The 22960-nt window shown below is 38.4% G+C and overlaps 1 protein-coding gene across 1 annotated transcript in view; it reads right to left on the reverse strand.

Moving 5' to 3' along the window:
- LOC104322993 (dynein axonemal heavy chain 5) overlaps window positions 1-22960 on the reverse strand; it is a 162827-nt gene that overhangs the window by 91064 nt on the left and 48803 nt on the right. Inside the window, exons 37-43 of the mRNA XM_069778781.1 lie at window positions 22364-22536; window positions 19522-19700; window positions 12899-13086; window positions 11503-11697; window positions 4352-4486; window positions 3142-3331; window positions 407-624 (exon numbers count right to left, since the gene is read on the reverse strand). Coding sequence (XP_069634882.1) covers window positions 407-624; window positions 3142-3331; window positions 4352-4486; window positions 11503-11697; window positions 12899-13086; window positions 19522-19700; window positions 22364-22536 — 1278 coding nt within the window. The remainder of the gene's footprint in view (window positions 1-406; window positions 625-3141; window positions 3332-4351; window positions 4487-11502; window positions 11698-12898; window positions 13087-19521; window positions 19701-22363; window positions 22537-22960) is intronic.

A 22960-nucleotide genomic window follows, 5' to 3' on the forward strand; every position in this document is an offset into this window, starting at 1 on the left:
CCAAAGTCTCTTGTATTCTGATATAATTAGTGAAATAGAGTGTCAGTGACATAAAACTAGGCAGAAGAAAATCAGCTTTCCTGTCCTCACATCAAAACATGAACAGCCCTTGCTTTTGTGTTTGAATGGTAGGACTACCTGCTTACAGAAGGAAGCAAAACCCTTAAAATCTTTTCCAATTTAATTCTGGAACTTCAAGTGCTTGGGAAGCCTAGTACTCTCTGGCATATACAAGCAATTCTGACTCTTGCGTACATTGAGCTAGTCAGACACAAAGCAAAACTAATACTGTATTTTCCCATTTGATTTTATAATGGAAGATCTTTCACATAAATGACAGGTAATGAGACCTTATGGAAACAGTATTAAATGTCCTTATTCACTATCACAATACAATATCCATTACCTTCTTTGCTTTTAAAGTTTTTCTCCATAATGTAGAGAAAATACCATCTGTCCAGTCATTTGTAGCAACATCAAGGGTACCAAACATCTGGGAAGCTGTGATTGCCTTTGGGTTCATTCTCATCTCTTTATGAGGAGCACCACAATCTGTCATTGCTTTCATCAAAATATGAATGCATTTTGTCTTTCCTGCACCAGTTGGACCTAGAGTCATCATACCTTAAAACAATATAAACATGGTTTAAAATGAAATGTCAAAATGCCATGCTACCATTTAATGGTTCTTTGCATCAATGATCCTTGTTTTATTTTTATCAAAAGCCAATACAAAAAAGATGTTTCTCACCCCACTTAATGTTGACTGAAATGGAATTTAAAAATATTATTAAAAGGCCTCTGTAAATGTCTGTTCTATTATGATAGGCAAGCCTATGTGGGTCTGTATCCTCCCTCAGGCAGTTCTTTTCCTTTTTCTAATTGGAAAACACAACTGCCTTTTGATGTTCGCATGCAATGACATTGACATGACTGGTGGTAAACAAAACCAGTAATTTCTAAATGTATTTAATGAGAATGAGTAGTTCCCAATGATACACAAAATCGAGTGTATCTTTCTGAAGCAAATGTAACAAAAATATGTACCTGCATCCATCCATGCTGACATTTTAATACATCTTTCTTACATAAAAAACAGTTAACAGCAACCACACTTTTAATTTCATCAGTGTATACACATATTGCCTAAGGAAAAGAAGCCATGTCTTCAACAATAAATTGAGCCTACAGTTGATCCTTTTTAGTTATATTTTCTACATCACCTATTCAAGAGGCCCAGAGTCTGTCCAAAGGCAGATGGGACATTCAAACTGAGACTTCCGAAGTCATCTAAGGGAGCTAGATAACTCCTATTAACCCTAAAGACAACTGGATAACATAATCCTCAGTTGGCTTTGAAAACCTCTTCAGCAAAGGTATGGAACAAACAATCACAAACCCGAGTTACAAACCTAATCCAGTACAATGCAGACTGATGTCTTCTCTAAAACTAAAGGGAGCTAAACATTTCCTAAAACAATTTGAGCACCCAGACAATCACTTACTCATGCCATATGTTACATAAGAGATCTAATCCAAGCCCCTCGATGTTAATGGAATGGCCTTTCTGCTGGTTTCAACAGCATTTTGATCAAAACCGTTATGCAAAAGAGATTTCAGGATCCATGCACTGAATGTTCATGCACACGTGTGTATCTGTGTGTGTGCATTAGCACTTCATTTGCACATATTGCCTCTCTTTCAGCCAAGAGAAGTCATGTGTTTTACAGATTTTTCATTACTTGAAATCCCATGGTGACTTCTCCATATGCATCCATGAGTAGGACAAATGCAAGTCAGGAAAAGAGAATCTTTTTCCCTCCATGCAATAACTTGCGTCATAGAAAGGCCTTGGGTGTCCAAGTGTTAGGACAATTGGAGCGGCATGACCCCTGGGAATAGCAGGGACCTGTAGAGATAAGAGGCATCTAAGCAGAATGCCACAGTGGATCCTGAAGATTTTTGGGGAACAGTGCTCTGTGGTGTCTCACAGACCAAACAGCTTCTTCTAACAAGAGCCGCATTCAGTGGTGACCGAAATCATTAAAACTTTCATGGTTCCTACATAGACATATGTGTTGTGATTTGATATGGAACACTGAACCCAGTGATCCGGATGTAAATTATTAACTCAGCACAACATTAACCAGTTCTTTTGTCTAACCAATAATCTGAACTAAACATTTGAGGCATTAAGGTCTCAGACTGTGCTAAGCGAGTGAGTATTTCCTTTTATTTGTTCCATTAGTTTAAGCTTAATATTCTCTTATTATGACATGAAAAGGGAGAATAAAAAGGATGACATCTTCATAAATGTTTGCTCCTTTAGTTACATTTCCTTTATATTTTCGCCTTCACATACTAAAAAACTTAGTTGTTAGAGGTTAGGTGGATGAGGGACATTTCAAAGTAGGGGTAGTTTTTTTTCCACTCAGCTATGAATTGTAAACCTGGTTTTACTCTGTCTTTGGTACCCTTCTTAGGATAGGATAAGCTTTACTCAGTAGCCTTTTGTGCACTGTAGAAATGTATTTTCATAGAATCACAGAATGGTTGAGGTTGGAAGGGACTTCTGGAGGCCATCTTGTCCAACCCTCCCCGGTCCAGCAGGATGTGGGTTTATTTCTCCTCGGTGTAAATGGCCAGAATTGAACACAAAGAACAACACTTGGAATTATCTTGCATGCTTGGTAGAATCTATCCAAGTAAAAGTTTGAGAGATTATTTTTTCTAATCTTCTCAGCATCATAATCTCACAGTAACATTATATATGAACTTCACGACTGAACTGTGTCTGAGGGCAACAATTGTGTTCAGAACACTGAACAAAATTGGCTGTTTCTGAATTTTAATGTATACTCTACATTTTAACTTGTTCCATAGAAATTTCAATCACTGACAGCCACACTCACTATTTCCCATAAAAATGTAATACAACAAAGCTAAAATCTCACTATGTGTGCATTGCACACCAAAAAGAAGTCATAACAGTTTCCTATCAAAATATCCACATAGGCTTTAAAAATGACATCTGTTCAATTTTAAAATACATTTTTTGTGAAAATAATCTGCATTCTTTAGTAGATAATATAAAAAAGTATTGCTTTTATGCAGTCTCAAAACCTAATCTAGCATGCTAACCATGTCGGACTCGTTGAGTTTCATACAGCTGAATGAGTTTAAGTATCCATGGTGGATGATGAATAAGCCTTGCTTTCTCTGCTTGTTTCTGGATGGCTGACTGTAGCTCAGGATACCCAGCTTTATCCAGAGTAATTCCAGGGAATAGGTCATTAATGAGACTCATAAATAAAGGTTCATCTTCGTCCACCTGTCAAGGATAAAGTAGGGGGAAACACATTATTTATTCATTGAAATTATTATTACAGCTGTAAACAATCTTCAAGAATATGCCATTTAAAAGATGGCAGTAAAAAACCTTATCTTTTCCAAAACAAATATTATCATTATGAATCAGTTTTATTAAGTGAATTTCATACAATGCAATCACAAGTAGTAATTTCTAAATTAAATACTTAAAGCTTATAAAAATGTTAACATCTTAAGACAGTTTTCTTCAATATATACACACATGTTTCTTCATTTGTTACATAAGCCAGCAAGATTTATTCAAATTGTATTTTGCCTTGGACTTTTTATGATTTTTTTCCTTCTGTAAATCACTGAAGCATGCCTATAGGTTTGGATGCATGTACCAATGCACTGAATAGATTAACATCAGAAACAGAGTAATTGCTTCCATCACAAAACTGGCTCCCAAGGTAAATACACAGAGTCTAGACATGCTATAACCTTTCAATTACAGCAATAAAAAGAAAAATGAATGCTTTAAATAGTAATATCGAAAGAGATTAGACTATACAAGTAGGCGTTAGCTGCTTCCAATTACCACACTCATTGCAATTCTTGTGATGTTCTGAAAAGGCAACAGACTCCCAAGAACTGTATAAATTGAAATTCTGAATTAAGAGGGATCTTTAATGACATTATTAAAAGTTAATACAATGCATTCTTCCTTTCTCTCCTTAGGGCAGAAAGAAGAAAAAACAAGAGCCAATTACAGGACCAGGTTAGGTCCCCTAGGATCTGATGGTATTTCCACTAATTTTTTTCAGCTAAGGTTTCTCATGTGTTTTCCTCTCTCTAAAAGACAAATGGTGCTCACACTGTACCTGTATTCCAATTCTCCACTCACTGATAAACCATATTAAAAACTGCAAAATAATGTATCCAACTGCTGAAGAAAAAGAGCTTTTCAAAGTGCATAATAAATACACTTAAAAATGCAAACAGAGTACTCTTTAGGGGAAAGTCACCAGTGTTACAGTACCAGTTTGGAGAGGTTCATGTCCCGCAGAACTCTCATCACTACGGTTTTCTCTGGCTCTTTGGGATTAGATCTTTTCACTGCTCCAAGTGTTCTTAAAACAGACAGGATATTTCTAAGCCCAAAGTCATAGTGAACCTTGAAATAATTAATTAACACAATTGGTATCACAAAGATTAAACACTTAAAAGAGAAGGCTGAAAATTAAATTCATTAAATAAATAAATATGCTACTGAACTTTTAAATGTGATGAATTTCACAGCTCTTCATCTTTTCAACTAGATTTCCAGTTCTGTTGCTACTATATCCTGAAGATATTTTCCAGTGTTGTATGTCCATACCTGCCAAGTATCCCTTTTAGTGGTAGGCTACCACTTTCACAAGTCATCTGTAACAGAGCTGCATCTTCCATCATTTTCCTAAATTCATAATTTGCCAGATGCACAAACAGCAAACCACACATCTTCAGACTACCCTCTGTTTTCTGCTTGCTCAAGGACTGTTTTTATCTTGATATATGGTACTGGGATTCATAACTAATAGGGGCAATCTCTTGCTGATATAAAGAAACCGAACTTATTTAGATCCTATCCTGTACTTAACGACTTTCTGCTCTGTGGATGGTTTCATAACAACTTGGTTCAGAACAGAAGGATTTACTTCCAACAGCCATGTGCATCCTAGAGGTGTATCTAACCAGCTTTGGACTTCAGCAGGTAGGGCCTGGAATATCTTCCCTCTCACTATGAGGGCAGCTGCATATTTGCAGAGCCATACAGACATATTCAAATAATTTTAGCACTTGTACCTGAACATATAATTCTGTCTTAGTTACCGTAGATTTGAAAATATATGCAAATGTTCTGTAATGTGTTTCATCTTTGGCTGTTGATGCAAATCCTAGAAGGAAAGCTATTGGGTAAAAGTTTTAAATTATAAAGTCTCTGCTACAGCCATCTGCTCGGAAAACTAAGCGGTAAAGACAGACATGGAAGGAAATAATACAGATATTCTTATATTTGGAGAATATCTGCTCCCTCTGATCGATCAGAAATGTTTTTGAGAGCAAGTGCATAGACTCTTTTTTACACTATCTGTTGTGCATTGACCTTGGTCAGCTTCCACATGCACACCCAGCCACTCTCACTCCCCCTGCTCAACAGGACAGAGGGAGAAAAGAAAGTGAAAAGAAAGCTCATGGGTCAATATAAAGATGGAGAGATCACTTACCAGTTACCATCACAGGCAAAACAGACTTGACTTGGTGAAAATTTAGTTTATGGCCAATTCAAATACATTGGATGGTGAGAAACAAAGACAAAATTAAAATAACACCTTCCCCCCAGCCCCACCCCTATTTCCCAGGCTGACAAATTGGAACAATACACTGAGTACAACTCAGAATTTTCAGCAAGAAATAACTTATTGATCACGTTTGCAGATGATACCAAGCTGGTGAACTAGACCACAACTAGAGTTCAAAATTACCAAGAGAAATTCAATAAATTATATATGTATGATGCAATTAAATAAAGACAAGTGCAAAGTACTACACAGATGGAAATAACCAACTACACAAACAAAGAAGAGTAACAACTCTTCTTCATTCAGTTGAGAAACAAGTCAGGTGCAGAAAGCTTTGCAGAAAAATATCTGACATTGGACTGAAGCCACAAGCTCCCCATCTACAATTATAGTGGGCGATAAAAATACAAGTGTCCTTTTTAGGACAGTTGAAAAGATACTTCCATTGCACTTGGCACTTCTGTACTGTGCCCAAAAGTTGGATTCCACACTTGAAGATGAACCCTACTGAAGAGAACTTAGAAAAGAAATTAAAGTTATCAGTTGACTAGAAAACATGCTATATCAGGAAGAAGTAAAACAAAACCTAGTGTAGAAGTAGGAAGAGCAAATATGTAGGATGAGTCATGCTAAAAGTCTTCAACATGCAAAAAATACCTGGAAAGAGGAATACAGAAGGAATAGAAAGGAAAAGAAGTAATGTACTTAGCTACAGCAAGGGAGATTCAAGTTAACTTTTAGAGAAAACTTTGTGACCATAAGGAAAATGAAACTTTGGAACAGATTGCCTCGGAAACTGCAGGCTCTGTCAGTGGAAAATGTTAAGGAGAGTCACAAATATTTATAGCAAATTATTTAGCTAAGAATTATTTTTCCTCCAGAAAGGTAAATGGATGACCCCTCAAGGCTCCATCCAGCCTCATTTTCTATTACACAATCAGGTGCCAAGCTGTTACCAGTTGAAAAATTCAGATATGAATATTCAGCCAGGTACTGCCAGGAAATCTCATTTGCAGATGGAAACATTAAGACAAAAAGATTACCAACTTCATGTGAAGTTTGGAAGGCAGATTATATGTTGATGACAAAGTCCACTATCATTTAGTAAATGTCCCAGTGAACTATCCAGAATTATGACAAGGGCTGATATATTTCTTTTTCTCCATGCTAGATGACCATCATTGACATACTGGAATGAGTCCAGCAAAGGATGACGAAGTGAGAGGAAAAGAGACAGTGGTCAAAATTTGCAACAGGGGAAATTGCAATGGTTTGCATAAGGAAAGGATTCTTCACAATGAGGGTGGTCAAACACAGAAAAGGTGTCTGGAAAGACTGAATCTCTTCATCCTTGGAGATATTCAAAACTCCACAAGTGCCTTAGCAACCTGCTCTAAATTGACCTGTGTTGAGCTAGAAGTTGGACAAGGTGACCTCTGGAGGTCCCTTCCAATTTACATGAGTTTATGATTCTGTAGAAGTGACTTTGTTAAATTTGAAGAAATGCTGTCATACTTATTAGAAAATTTGAAATAAGCTAAAATGACTCTTAAAGACAGGTTTTCTGGTGCATTCCAGCTGACCTACATGATGGCTGGTCCAAAGCAACCACATTTATTTTCCTTAATCAGTCTGCTAGTTTTACAACTGTTTTGCCTTTCAGGAATGGCATAGAACAGCTAGAATTTACTGGCAAATGTGGATTACGAGCTATTTCTTTGCTACATCTTTTAACAGCAGGCAAAAGATTGCACTTGAGCAAAATAGACTGCAGTGGTATAGCTGATGCTCTGCAAATAAAAATCTCAACACTAGAAGCATAGTTTGCTGTTGTGGGGAAAAGAAAAAAGGGGTATCAGCAGTTTTGTCCATATGAAAGCACCTTAAAAAGATGATCCTCTAAAAGGGATTATGGCCTCATTTGCTTTCAAGCTTTGTTAGGTTTTTCTGTTCAGTTTCTATGGTTTTCCCTAATCTGGGTGAGACTTTGTGGAAGGAGGCAGTAGGGAACTTTGGCTAGAAGTCCTCTAACAAAAGCAAATAATTCAGCTTTGGGGGCTCTGTCAGAATAACTGTTTCACAGGCTTGTGGACACCTTGAGCTTCCTAGATTTGCTAAGGACTACTCTCTTACTTTTGTATGTTTTTCTTTACTGAAGAGATGATAGTCACCCAGAGTGCCTTTGGCTACTTGTGAGTCAGAGTTCCTCTTTCTACAGAGTCTGCATTTGTGTGTGTAAAATGTCTGGATGACTTAATGTATTCCTTCTGGAAAATTCCTTTTAGATATTGTGGGATGTAAGTTCATCTGGTGAATGCTTGTTTGTTGTTATTTTCTTCTGTTGATATATATTGCATTTGTTGGCAATATATGCCATTTCCTGTTGCACTGATTCTTTATGTGACCCTGTTCTTTCCAGTCAACTGCCCAGATACTCAGCAGTACTTACTTTGAATTTAAAATTTACCATTAAAAATTTAACTAAATAAGTTCCACTGGGAAAGACAGATTAATATGCCTCTAAGAAAGCCTCTACTTCATAGTTCTACTTTTCTGGCTAGACAGAAGAAATTCATGTCCCACTCTACTCTTAGAAATATCTCCAGTTCATGAGACTCCCATATCTAATCAGATGAACTCATTACATCTCTCTCTACATATAATCATGTATTGCATCAGATGTATTCCCCAACCTACAACAAACTTCATGAGGAACTTTAGCAAGCCTTTCAAAACATCCCATTACTATTACAACTATGAATGATGGGGGAGAGAAATAACTCACATTCAAGTGGGGAAGTGGTGGACCCAACTGAAAAGTAAAAGATGCAGTCTGAGGTGGACAAGAGAGACCTCAGGAATGACAAAACAGAGTAGAAAGTGGCCTATTTCAGGCATAAGGAAGGGTCAAGGGAACAGCATCATGTCATAACCTCTCACATTTTTCTTGGGTAACCAGCACAAGCAGGTGCCAATTTGAAGTGTCTGTTCACTAATGCATGCAGCACGGGAACAAACTAGGAAAAATTAGAGCTCTGTGTGCAGTTACGGGGCTACAGTCTAACTAGGATGAAGGAAATGGGGGGGGATAGCTTACAAGACTGGAGTGCTGCAATGGATGGATACAGGGTCTTTAGGAAGGGCAAGCCAGGAGGGCCAGATGGGGAATTGCCCTTTAAAGTGAAAGAGAGTGGGAACACTTTGCCTTAGGATAGCTGATGAGCTAGTTGAGAGCATTTGGATTAGGATTAGAGGGACGATCAACATCATGGCAGATGTCTGCTGCAAACTTCCTGACGAGTAAGAAGCTGATGAAACTTTCTTCTGACAATTGGAATTAGCCTTATCTTTGCAAGCCCTGGCCCTCACTGGGGGCTTGATACACCCCCAATATCTGCTGGAAGGGCAACACAGCAGGGCAGACTCATTCCAGGAGATTTCACACTGTCTCCAATAATGTCCTCACAGACGAAATGGTGACTAGACAGGGTGATAAGACACTTCAACAGCTTGACTGGAGAGGCTGTGCAGTCTCCATCCTTGGAGATCTCAAAGCTCACCTAGACAAGGTGCTGAACCCCTTGCTCTATTTGACCCCACTTTGAGCACAGGTATAGGACTTGTTGACCTCCAGAGGTCCCTTCCAAACTCAGATCTTCTCTGACATTGTAATTGTGTATAATGGATTCATACAAGAGCAGGACTGTCCAAAGGACTGCTGACAGGCACAGGCAGGACAAACTAGCATACTACCATGGGTTTGCAGAAAGGTATGCTTCCTGGTTCATATTACAGAGTATAGAATCATGATCCACAATGTAAACCACTAGGAGCAGTTTACAGTACAGCACGCTTCTCTGACAGATACTGGAGAAGTGTTAGAGGGTTCTGAAGAAACTATAAATACACACGGACTACTGTTCCCTGCAGACATCATGGCTTGTATAGTAAAAACAATGGAATTTAAGTTATAAGTGAGATATAAGCATAAAATTCAAATATATAATTGTGATGCAGCTGGGTGTGAGGGCTGTGCCCATGTGCACACCCAGAGCACTTGGTCATTAGTTTCCATTAATTAATATCAAGGAACTCCCTTGCTAGCATCAGCATAGATGAGACAAAGGACTGACCTGAGACAAGGTGATTGAGCTACATGCCTTCACAACAAAGCATTTGACTAATTGGTACAGGAGTTCTACAGATGAGAATTTCAGACAGTTCTGCAGAGTCCTCCAGGCAGTTCCTACGATCCCTAGGCCAACTGATAAGCACTACTTATATGCTTCAATATGTTGATTAACACGCTGAGTGGAGAATCTTACTGTCTCAGAGAATCAAGAGCACTTTCTGCTGCAGACGTGACCAAACTACACATAGAAACTCTTTGTGCAGATGCAGCAATGGTCATGTACAAAACATTGTACACCGTTAAGACAGTTAAAATAAGCTTTGTACACAGTTAAATTTTGTTTGTGTGTGTGTGTTATTTTTAAGTACTCTGTCTAGGAGTGAACCAGTTCTAACACCCATGACAACACAAAACAAGCAAAGCACTTTTGCAGAGGTAGATGGCCAAATTTCTGATACCTGCTTAAACGTCTCTTCCACAGTGAAGGAAAGAATCATGTCCAGGACAAAAATGACCACACAAACTGAGGCAATGAGGAAATTTAATCCTACTGAGGCCAAGTCTGAGGGAAAAAAAAATTCTTAAACAATGTTCACAAATTCCACTTAAGAGAGAGCTCTTGCAAAATGAGGCTCTGACAAATGCAGCCTATAAGCCTGGTAACTATAAAACACAGGCAGATGACAGGACTGAGAGAGTAGGTTAGACAGCAACAAATGGACTAACACTAGTGATGCTAGATCAATATAGGGTGATTCAGATTGCCTAAAAACTAAGTTGAAGGCTAATGGAGACACCCTGGGCAATATTACAGGGAAGCCAGTAGCAAATATCACCCTTTAGAACCCAGTCTACAACATAAACCTCTTCCAGAAAAAGAAAGCTGAGAGAAGTGAAAATTGGAAACCAGTTTGGTTATATACATTGACAGTGAAATTACAGAGGTAGGGAGAAAGGAAGAGAAAATCCAAATCTGTACTTTTTTGGTTTAACTCTGAAATAAAGAGGACGATATGATGCACCATTATCTTATTCCAGTGTAGTCCAAGATTTCTGCATGGAAGTCAACATAGTCACTAATAAATATGTGGTATAGAACTAAAATAATATAACGGCAAATGTAGTCAACGTGTCCAGATTCATTAGGATCCAACCAAAGCAGGCATTTGAGCTGCAACTACCATTCATTTGGTTTCTCTTTGAGACCCTCTAGTGGACAGCCAGCACAGGGCATTCACAAGGAAACAACTAGTTCTGTTCTTAAAAGCAGCTTTATCCTTCGTTTCTGCTTAAATACCCCATACCAAACAGAATAATACTTTTCTGGTAGCACTCAGCAAGACGTGCCTTCTAGGCACTCTTCAATTATTTACAGTTCTTACGCTGCCTCTGCAATAGATCTAGCCTTCATAAGTGAGGAGACTGAAAAATTTATCCTCTACAAAGTTCAGCAGAGCAATATACACCGTTCCTCATAACTTCCCCAATAACTGCACTCCATTTAAAAATCACAAATCAAACTTCCTTTACCATGCAAATTAGTGTAAAAAATAAAAACAATGTGATGATTTCAGACTCTGTTTCTAGAACTTGAAACTGAAAACCTTAAAAAATGAATAGGTTCATGACTGTAAAAAAAATTATATATTCTATGAAAGTATATTCTCTACATACCCTTTCAGTGACAGCTTACAGTTGGACAAATATTTATTTTACCTGTTTAGATAACTGCTCTTCACAGAGTTTGTAGAGTGTATAGAATTTTCGACTAAGGACTTGGTTGTCTCGGAAACCAGCACTTGCCAACTTGACTCGCATAATAATGCTACGGTCAGGCACCATCATAGCAACTGTGCGAAACTGAATCTTTAGATTTTCTGGAAGTTCCTGTCGTCCTGCATAGCCGGGGTTCTGAAAAATGCAAAATATAAAATAAAATATTATATAATGAAAGCAGGATAGGAAGGTTTATCTTTTCTGATAATTATTTGGCAAACACAGGAGCACATGCCAGATTACAAAGGGTAATTTGAGCATGTCAAAATTACACATCACTACACAGTTGCCTAAATACTGCAGTTCATGAAGTATATGGTATCACATGTGTTATCTGGAGATGCCCAAGACACACAGACATAGACAGACAATCACTTACAGATCTTGTTGGAGTTGTTTTAAAGGGTTAGTTCCTGAGGGTCTTGATAGTGTTCCAGTGCTGGAGGTTACTGTCCCTTGTGAGCATTCCCAGACCATTGCAGCGCAAAGTCAGTCAAGCAGTGCAAGCCATTCCTGAATATAATTTAAACTAACAGATCTGACCTTTCACTGAAGATGTCTAAGTCATTTGTGTGACTACTGCATGGCTCAGGCGTGACAACAGTAGTCTGGCTATGCAGTGATAACTTCTTAAACTCTTCTAACTGTTTCCAAATTGCCTTCCCACTGACCTTTGTATGCCATTGATTTGCCCTCTTTTTAAAATGATAATATTAACACCTTTTCAAAAGTAGGAAACCTTAAAATAAAGACAAATGCTTCTATTTTGAGTTGTGGGTATGTAGCCTACAGCTAAGGAGGGGGAGATACAAAGATGCTTTTAAGGTATTCTTCCCCTTTCCTGCTTCTTTGCCTCCTGCGCTGCTAGAAGCAGTCCACGGCACCAAAGATAAATCATCAGGAGGCCAGTGAACCAGAGTGAGGGTGGTTTCCTTCACGCTGTCATATAGAAGGATTCTGGTCAAAAAATCTTCACAGGTGGTGAAATACCGACCAGACCAACAACAGTAGTCCTTACAGTGGTCTGTTTTATTTTGGCAGACTTTGACTAAAAATATGAGAGGGTTGGGTGTATTCTCAATCTGTCAAATATTCAACTTAAAAAGCCCTTAAAATATGTAGTTAATGATAATTGCATACCTCAAGTCCTAAGTTCCAGTTAAAAATATGGGCAAGAGAAAATATCATCATTATTATTTGACCAAATTACTGTTCAAATTGTATTCACTATTTTTTAACAGACAGTTCTGATGATTTCAACAGGGAAGTTTCAATGGGAAATGAAATAGGAAAGATTTTTCACAGTGATGCCATTTATGCATATTCACACACATACCATAGTCAGAAATATACCAAATTCTCTGTCCATGTCAACAACATCACCATCAGTGAAAATGAACTGAGGTTTCTTATTTTTCTTACACTGAAGTACAATATATATCTGCTGAGCAGCTACTGATAAAACTGGAAGTTCAATGCGGTTAAATTCATCAAAGCAACCCCATGCACCTGACTGGGCTAAACCTAAAAAAGCAAAAAGAATAATATTTTGTTAAAATACCAGAACAAACAAGAATGATTTATATATAAAATACAGCATGTTCTATACAACTTAATGTAACATGAGAAGAACAGAGAGTATGAACACAGAGTAAAATGAGAAGTAAAAACTCAGAATAAATTGGGCTGTGCATTAATGACACCCAGAAAAAGAATTATCCCTTGGAAGAAAGATATACAAGCTTCTTTACAAAGAACTCTACACTTTTATAGCAACCATAAGGCACAAAGTGTTCAATAGTACTGTATATAGCACCTAGTAGCATAAACATGCATATAGCCTGGAAACTCATCTATGCAGGGGGTGAAATTGTCAAAGATGAGTTTGAGAGACACCTACCTAAACGAAAGCACAGAATCAAATCAGAAATCTCTACATTTGTGACAGAAGCGTTGTAGCGTTTTATAACAATTAATTCATAGGTCAAAAATTGTTGGAGATAGCAGCCTGCTGTTCAAGAGGGAGGAATCTGAAGTCACAACTGTTATTTGGAACAGGCCATGGAGTTCTAGACAGATATTAGTACTCATAAACATCATGAAATGAATGTCTTTGGGGAGAGTCAAGCACTCCTTCTTCTGTATCATGTTAGCAGGATTGAAATAGGACAGTCTACAGTGGCAGCTTGCCAGAGTAGTAGTGGGAAAGCTATGTAATCCCCTGCTATTCCATGTCCATTTCACAAGAGAAAAAGCAGAAACTCCATTGATTCCACCTCCTCCCTTCCCAAAGCCCACACTGGACTAATATTTCTTATTGCCTGGGTCTAGCAAGGACCTGGGTCAGTACTTTAACTGGTGCTACAAGCAAATGTTCAGAGGTGTTTAATTCACTCCACTGGACTGGTGGAGCTCAGTTTGGCTTAAGCCTTTTGAGGGCAGTGCTAAATGCAGAAATAAAGCACATGCCCAAGAAAAGGCATTTGTGTATTTGCAATGTTGAACAGCTATGCCCAGAGCTTCCCCGAATCCCCATACTTTACATGGCAATGCCTATAGCACTGGTAAAATAAATCAAGGGGTGGTTTATGTGTAATGTTAATTCCTTAAAACACTTAAGCGAATGGAAGAGAAAGTACTCACAAATCAATAATAATGCTATTAATAAATACTTTTTCACTTTGTTTTGTTTTCTCTTTCATGTTTTCTCTTCTCTTGTCTTTGCTCTGGCCTGTTCTGCTCATATTATCCTTCTTCCCTTCCCTCTACTGTTCCTTATCTGATCTTCTCTTGCTCTTTAAGATATTCCTCTAGGAACTCTAATCTTACTCCAGATCCCCTTGAGGCCGCTTTTATGTTTCTTCTCTGCCCCTCTTCTATTCTGATCAGCTATCATAGGCAACCCAATACTTGTCAGTTTTTGCAGATAGCAAAAAAAGAAAAAAATGTGAAAATAATTCTTACATTCATTTTTTACCTTTTTTCATGCCCATTAACCACTTCTTTTAATATCGTTGCATTGAATGGTCTTTTTTACCCATGTAATTTTGGAAGAACTCTTCAACAAAATTAGTGGAGTCACACCAGATCAAAACCAATGGTAGTACAGCTAAAATTGGCTCCTTAAGATTTGATTCAGACAGGGCAATACTGCAGATCTCCCATGAAATTCAGTTCCATTCCATATATAGAGTAATCTTTTTCCTAAATGTTTTCTAACTAATTTCTGTGATATTATAAGGAAAAACATTCTCCAAAACAAAAGAATTTGAAGAAAATAAAAAGTCACATGGACCTAATTACAAAATTTAAAAGCAAGTGGAACATATACAAATACCACAAAGCCATAATGAAGCAACGATTAAAGTAATTCTATAGACAGGTACCAAATTTAAAACATGAAAGACTCAATCCTACTGTGTTAAAAAACAAATGAAGACTGTTCCTTGACTTCACTGGTGTGGCAGCAAGTCCTTTAACTAATGTTCTCCCTCTTGTATGAGGAATACCAGGGCCCTGGATGCACCAATAAGCCTTAATTGCCCCGACCAGCCTTACCTGGGGCTTCTACCCATACTCTCTGTCCTCCAGTCCAGGAGCTCCATTTCAGCTCTGGGAGGTCTGGGCTATGTTGTATGTAGGGCTGGGCTGACTTGCTGACTGAACTTCCCAGAGGACCCCAGAACTATCCATAGTGTTACCTCCAGCCCTGCCTCCTTCTGTTTCTGACTGAACTTCCTAGATGGATCCTGGACCCAGCTTGTTATTTCACCTTGTCTGATGGTCACTGGACAGCTGACGGAACAAGCTGTCACCAACCTGCCCTGCTCAGGCACTGTGGGACTGTGCCGTGGTCAGTGAAGTCCCTGCCCCTGCCTGTGTGGTGGTCACCATGGGCTCCTGGCTTGTCTTCCCTCATGGAGCTGCCCCATTCTTGCTGCTCCCTGATAGAAAATTCTTGAAGAGATTTTTCAAATGCATTTGACCCCTTTTGTTACATGTGTTATATGACTACTTGGATCCATTCTGAAAAAAAAAAACCAAAAAAAGTGGTTTTTCTACTTTGTTTATTAAACATCAATATCTACTCTTCGGGATGCAACAAGGAAAAGCCCTAAAGCCGGATATTTTTAACAAAGAAACTTTGTTCCATATAATATTGTCTCGTACACTTACTATCTGTATATTAAAGGCATTTGAAATTACTTTCTCTATAGAATGGTGAGGTTCAGTTCTAACCAAACAATTTTCCCTTGGGAAAGGAAAAAAAAAAAAAAAAAAAAAATCACTTGTTCTATAATGCCACCTGCTGCATGGAGTTAGGAAACCTGACTCTCAGGCAAGGCCAATATCCCACAGCTTTGAATAAATTCAGTTCTTGCAAAATTATTTCATTCTGGTGGTGTTTAAAAATAAAAAGGAAAGAAAATACACATATATGTATACACACAGACACAAGCAAAGGCACAGCAAGCAAGCTGTCAGCTGCAAAACAGCTTTGAGACAACATAATTTTGTTGTGCACTGTCAGACTGCACATTAATCTCTGTCCCCACACAGAACATATTATGGTAATCAAATACAGAAATGTAGTAAAAGCAGAAAACAAAGGACAGGACTAAAGAGATTTTTAACTATGTCTAAGAAATGTGAACTCCCCCCCCCCCGCAATCAGTACAGATATCCTACAAACCTGGTGCTCACATAAGAACCACACAGCGTAGCTACTCCCCCCTCAGAAAGACTTCAAAATGCATCTCTGCAATGCAGTACCATGTCCCTTTCCATGTCAGTGACCCTATGATCTATACACAGCTGTGTGGCCTGACCCTTGAAACAACACATCTCTTAAGATTTTACACAAGAATAGAACTATAGTGACATAATTCGAAGAAAATGTCACTAAAACAGAACTCTGTCTAGCCAAAGTGCAGCCCAGCAGCAGTGAGCTGCAAGGTACTTGTCAGTCCTGAAAGAATTTACAGAGCTCCATACTTGTTTATACACCTTCTGAATTAAGATAAATATAAAATCTTACATTAAATATTGCATTAAATATCAAAAAGGTACTTCAGGTAAGACTGGAGTTGTTTGACTGTAACGACAGAAAACAGAACCAAAGCAAACATGACTTTTATACTCACCTACTGACAACCACAGACAAAACGTTTCCTAAAGGGTATTCACCAACACTTTTCAGCAACAGTGATGAAGTCCCCTTGATTTGCTATTCCTGGGCAATTTTAACACTGAATTTGATATAATACAAAACTTGAAAATTCACCTTCTCACTTGTTTCCCTGGTACTTTCATGGGTTACCTCTGGTCCAATGCAGATGACCAGTTTTATCTGAACCTACTTTTTGGTTCAAATTTCAAAACTGAAACTATCAAAAATGAAAGTACAGGCCTTGGACAGCTTGACTAGACCATCTGCCTGTGAATAGCTGGAGTCGCACAGGAAAACAAAAGAGAGAGGAAGACAGGGAAACGGGGAGACAGAACCTCATCTCTGAGCCAACCAGGAGAACTTTAAATTATCATTTTATAGTATACAATATATTGTTATGTATATTATATTATATTATATTATATTTTTCTATTTCTTTATTCTGAAGATCAAACTTATTGTCCTTCCAGAAAAAATCTGGAAACGTGGCTGCAGACATGACAACACCACTTCCACACCCCCTTTTTGTCCTCACTGCTAAATCTGCTAATATCTGATAACTTGACCCACAGCACCAGATGAAGTGAAAAGTTTGGAAGAGGAAACACTGGTGATGGAGTACAAAGCCTATTGCAGACGTGGAATTCTGAAGAATTTCTCAATGTGTGCACTACAACATATGTATGCTTCATGAGAACTTTCTTATCAGTCTGCATGAAAGCGCTTCTGCAGCTGTGAAGAACTGTCTTTTTTTCCATTAAAGATCTCATATGCATTTAAGAATCTTCCTCTAAACTCACTTTGCTCCTCCTATTAAACCAAAAAGAGTTCATTTCCTTCCCTGACTTCAGTATATCCACTCTTCAAGAAATACCAGGTATCTTAAAGACATTTCAACATAAAAATTGTGATTCCAAGTGTCATGGTTTAACCCCAGCCAGCAACTAAGCACCACACAGCTGCTCGCTCACTTCCCTCCCACCCAGCAGGATGGGGGAGAGAAGCAGGAAAAAAAAGTAAAACTCATGGGTTGGAGATAAAGACAGTTTAACAGGTCAGAAAGGAAGAAAAAAATAATAAAATTACAATAATAATAATAAAAGAATTGGAGTATACAAAACAAGTGACGCACAATGCAATTGCTCACCACTTGCTGACTGATGCCCATTCAGTTCCCGAACAGCAATCGCCCCCCTCCCCAGCCAACTCCCCCTAGTTTATATGCTGGGCATGACGTCATATGGTATGGAATATTCCTCTGGACAGTTGGGGTCAGCTGTCCTGGCTGTGTCCCCTCCCAACTTCTCATGCTCCACCCGCCTTCCTGCTGGCTGGGCCTGAGAAGCTGAAAAATCCTTGACTTAGTATAAACACTGCTTAGCAACAACTGAAAACATCAGTGTGTTATCAACATTCTTCTCATCCTAAATCCAAAACACAACACTATGCCAGCTACTAGGAAGAAAATTAACTCTATCCCAGCTGAAACCAGGACACCAAGCCAGGCCCTTCCAAGTTGTGAAAGTAAGTCCAAAGCAACTGGTGCCCTTCACAGATGAGAGCATCAGTGACTTATCTAAGAACAGAATCTTATTTTTTCTCCCAGACACACAACAGTCTGATGAATGCTGAAAAAAATCACCCTATTCAGGCTCTATTCAGCTGGATCTATTATCTAATTCCCAGGCAAATTGTCTGAGAAGTAAGCCACCATCGCACTAGCAAATTGACTGAGGTAAGCAGTCACAGGCATCATGGTTGCCTGAAGAGGAATTTGTTGACTTCTATAAGCATTTTTCCTAACTTATATTGAACAACAGCATGCCATTAAATGAGGCAGCCAGATAACAAGGACACATTACACAGTATTACTTAGCTTTTGTTGCATATGATGACAATACTACATGGAAAATGGTCAGCTTATCGAAAAACAACAAAGAAAGCTGAGCCCTAAAACTCAGCTCATTTTCTTACACACAGAAATTGTGCCCAGTTTTACTAAAAGAAGGCAATGACAAGCTGCAGTTATGTCTATTGACTCTATCTGAAATGACTATAAGTTACCAAAGTGCTCAGGATACGAAGGCAGAAACAAAGCAAGTGTACAGACGCTAGATGTCTGAACTGACACATCACAAACAGTTTAATACAAAGAAGTGAAATCACCAAGGAGTCAGGAAAACGGTGGCATTCTGTGGTCTGCCAGTCCATATAACCAGTAGTAGCTATACACAAGAAAATAGACATAATGCAGTCCACAGATAATGGATCACCTGATCACTGTTTGCAAAACTGACTTCAAAGCTCTGCTTATCATGAAAAGTTATCAGAGTTTGACTACTACCTCATTTTCCTGGTTTCAAAAAAGTTTGAGTTCAAAATAAGACACCGCACCACTTTGCATGTTTCCCTGCTTTGCACAACATCATTGAGCTTCATATTTGTTTCTCTTGCTTGATAGAAAAATGGCAAGGGGGGGCTAAATATCCTCTGTCCTTGGGATGGGTAGGATAGAGGCATAAAGAACATCAGTAGAAAGGATTCAAAGAGAAAAGGAAAAGAAGACATAGATAGGAAATACCATCCAAGAATATAAAAAAAGACTGGAAAGCATGCAGGAAGAAAAAAGTTTAAAAAAAAGGAGAACTAATTAAGTATCAGGAAAAGTTGATGAGCATCTAGAAATAAGAGGAAACGGAGAAGAAAATACCCTACTAATCATTGCTAACTCACTAGTGAAGACATAAAAACTTACGACTCTAAAATGAACAAACCAGATTATTTCTAACCTTTATAGATACGGCCAAGTCCTCTGTAGTCCATTTGGTCTGAACAATTGAAAACAACAACATACTTTCCCAGGCATTTGCCCATGTCTTTAGTTGTCTCTGTTTTCCCTGTCCCTGCAGGTCCTGCTGGTGCACCACCCATACTCATGCCCAGGGCCTGTGCCAGAGTGATGTAACACCTAGAGACAGAACAAAGAGTTCTGTTAATCTTTTTCCACTATTAATTACCTGAAGTCCATTAATGTAACCACAGCAGTTGTATTATACAGAGCCGTGGAAGGGGGCAGAAATGGGTGCACTTCCGTGTGGTAAGTCCTCAGTCACCCCCTTTGCACACTGTGGAGTTCCCAGGTACCACCTTTGCTTCACCTGCAGAAAAGCAAGCATCCAGCGCAGCAATGACTGCAACAGCCCAGGAAACGCACAGGCCAATTCTAAATGCTGAATACCAAAATACTGTAGTATTGTGATTTTCTCACAATAATCATACACCCTCCCTCCATGACTCAGCCTCATTCTGCAGCACCCAGACCCACTGAGCTTCTGCCTTTTTTCCCATCCTCCTCCCTTCTCCCCAGAGCACACAAGATGGGCTCTCTAATCTGGCAATAGGAAGGCATAGAGGCTGGAAGCAGCTCCCATTCTTGCCATTTCCCTACCAGCATGCCAAACCAGAGCAGTGCCGCCAGTCACAAAGTCTTTGAGTTCCAGGAGGGGATGGACAAGAGGGAAGATTGTAATGGGCAATGGAGAAAGAAAAGGAGGCATCCATTAATCCTAGGATCATATTCTGCTTCAGCCTCCATCCTGGGTTGACATCCTCAGATTTAAGTCTCAGCCTCCCCAGATGGTGTGGAGACTACTGAAGGGTGTAGGAAGACTGTTGTTCTAACCTACAACGTTCCAAAATCCCAGTAAGCACATTTTAACACTGTGAAACTCAATAGCTTTATGATATATCTGGGGAAAGAAAATGGGCACTGAAAAAACCCAAATGATGCCAGCTAGTATCACTTCCCATAAAATAATACAGTGCTCATTCTAATATAATAGCAGTAATAATGCTTTATCATCTTATTACTCAGTAATCAGTTAACAGGCACTCAGTTAACACACTCCTAAAAATTTTGCTACTGAAAATGAGATAAGGACAAACTGTATACATAGTACAAGTCCTAAACAGAACTTGCATTTCATTTTTTGTACCTGCCATGACATGGTCTGTGTCTGACACGATGTTTAGGAACACTCAATTTCAGTCCCATTATCTTAATGTAATGTACTACTGCCTGTGTGTATTGATCATGTGCTTCAGAAATCTTTCTGAATACAAAATCATTAGCCAAACAGCACTTGACTCCAAGTTGATTAATGGAAAGCAAAGATATCATTACTTGAAAATTGTCGGAAGCTCATACAAGTCTATATAGCAATATTAAAAATATTAAAATGGCAAAAGCCTATAAGGGGAATAAAATCTGTTCTTATGCAATACTGGTTAGGTGCATAAGTTTCCCATGCCAACACTAGAAAACATCTCTCCTTCAAATACTCTTTCAATACATGACAGTGGATAGACACCAATCCCTGCAGCTCTGTTTGGGTTTTCTAGGTTTGCCCAAAGACAGATACCTCTGTTCTTTTTTTGTTGTTATTATTATAGTTTAAACTAATTCAAAAGACTAATTTTCTTCAATAATGCCACCCTGCGCTAGTTTTCAATCTCGTGTGACATAGCACCTTGAATCAATCCCTAACCAATTAGGTTGCATTTTAATTCTGTGAACACATTTTGAATGACATTTTCTTGATACTGTCTCTCCCAGTGGGCAAAAATATTGTCTGAGTGGTAGTGCTGCCATACGTACTAATCAACTGCATGTTTACTGCTGCAAACAGATCTCTATCTAGCATAGGAATAGTAGGGTACATAACAGAATTTGGCAGATGTGTATTACATATTAAAAGCCAGGTAGCCAAGCATAGGGTTTTGGCTCTCTTAAATAGCTCACTGGGCATAATTTTGGTTCAGAAATTGCCAAAAGTCTGAAATTTCACTAGTAAATAAAATCTAGTAGCACAGAGAGTGCAAAGACAATCCCAGCATTAATTCAACGGCCTGCAGTCATTCTTCACACAACAAATGACTGAACATGCACAGTATTTTGACATTCCTATCCGCACTTAAAAGAACAAGCTCTGGCATAACAAATACATCTGCTTCTTGCCTAGCTGAAGCACTACCAAGTACTTTAGGAAAATATGCATTTAATGGAGTTTGCACTGTGCTGTATAACTAACACTCCAGCAGTAAAAAGTTCTCCTTATGTTTTGCCCTCAAAGCTTTTTCTGTGTTTGTAGTTCTGTAATTCTCCATAGGCCTTGCTTAAAACCATATTGGCACTAGTAATTCAATGCTATGTCCTGAGTTACTGCTTTTTCCTCTAGGGTGACTTCAAATGAATCACTTGCTGTAATCTTAAATTCTCATGCAACTACTAACCTATTGAAAGCAGCAATATATTTTTTTCTAGATCCACTCTGTGTAGGTTGGTGAAGTGTATGGCATTCAGGTGTATTTATCTTGAGCACAAGTTTCTCAATGCCTACCACACCACATATAGCTCAAGCAAAAACTCAAAGAGAATTCCAAGACCCCTCCTAGGGATGCCTGCTTTCACTAGCTGAATATATAAGCACTGGCCTCTGCTGTTCACCAGAGATACTGCAGCATTATAGTGCAACCAAAGAAAGAATTCTGACTGATGAAAGTTAAAGGAATTAAGTCAAAGGAATTAAATCTTAGTTCCAGTACTATGCACTGCATTCTATTTATAACTACCTGTCAGTTAAGGGAGTTATAACAAGCCTGTCTGTACACCCTAAGTATTCATTGCAGTAGGTGAACTCTACATCAGTGATTTGGATAATGCATTTATCCAAGTCTTCAAGAAAATAAAATCGAGACTGTTTTTGCCATTCAAAATCAGATGGAGATTTAATGTTCATACGGACCTATAACGGAAAAGAAAAATAATTAATACAGAAGTGAAACAATATAACAAATTCATCTTAAATTCCATACAGAAAAAAAAAAATCTACTATGCATAAATTCAAGAGCTGGAAGAACAAGCACAGAATCTGTCAGGAGTCAAGATATCCAGAATCATCTTTTCAAACCTGTCTATGACGTGCTCTGAACCCTTTGACCACTTTGATTTTCCTCTGAATTGTGTACAGAGATTAGGAATTGTGTGATACAGAGATACTGAAGAACAGTGATGGAAAAATTCATAAAAAACTAAGTAACAATACTGGTTACACTGCATGGTATCTGGTGCTATTACTCACAGAAATACTAAATCATGGACAACGCTTGAATGTATTGTATATGTGTCTATGTGTTTGTTTATTTGGGATGTATTTTTCAGTATGAAC

This window comes from Haliaeetus albicilla, chromosome 3 (assembly GCF_947461875.1).
Source record: "Haliaeetus albicilla chromosome 3, bHalAlb1.1, whole genome shotgun sequence".
NCBI classification, from domain to species: domain Eukaryota; kingdom Metazoa; phylum Chordata; class Aves; order Accipitriformes; family Accipitridae; genus Haliaeetus; species Haliaeetus albicilla.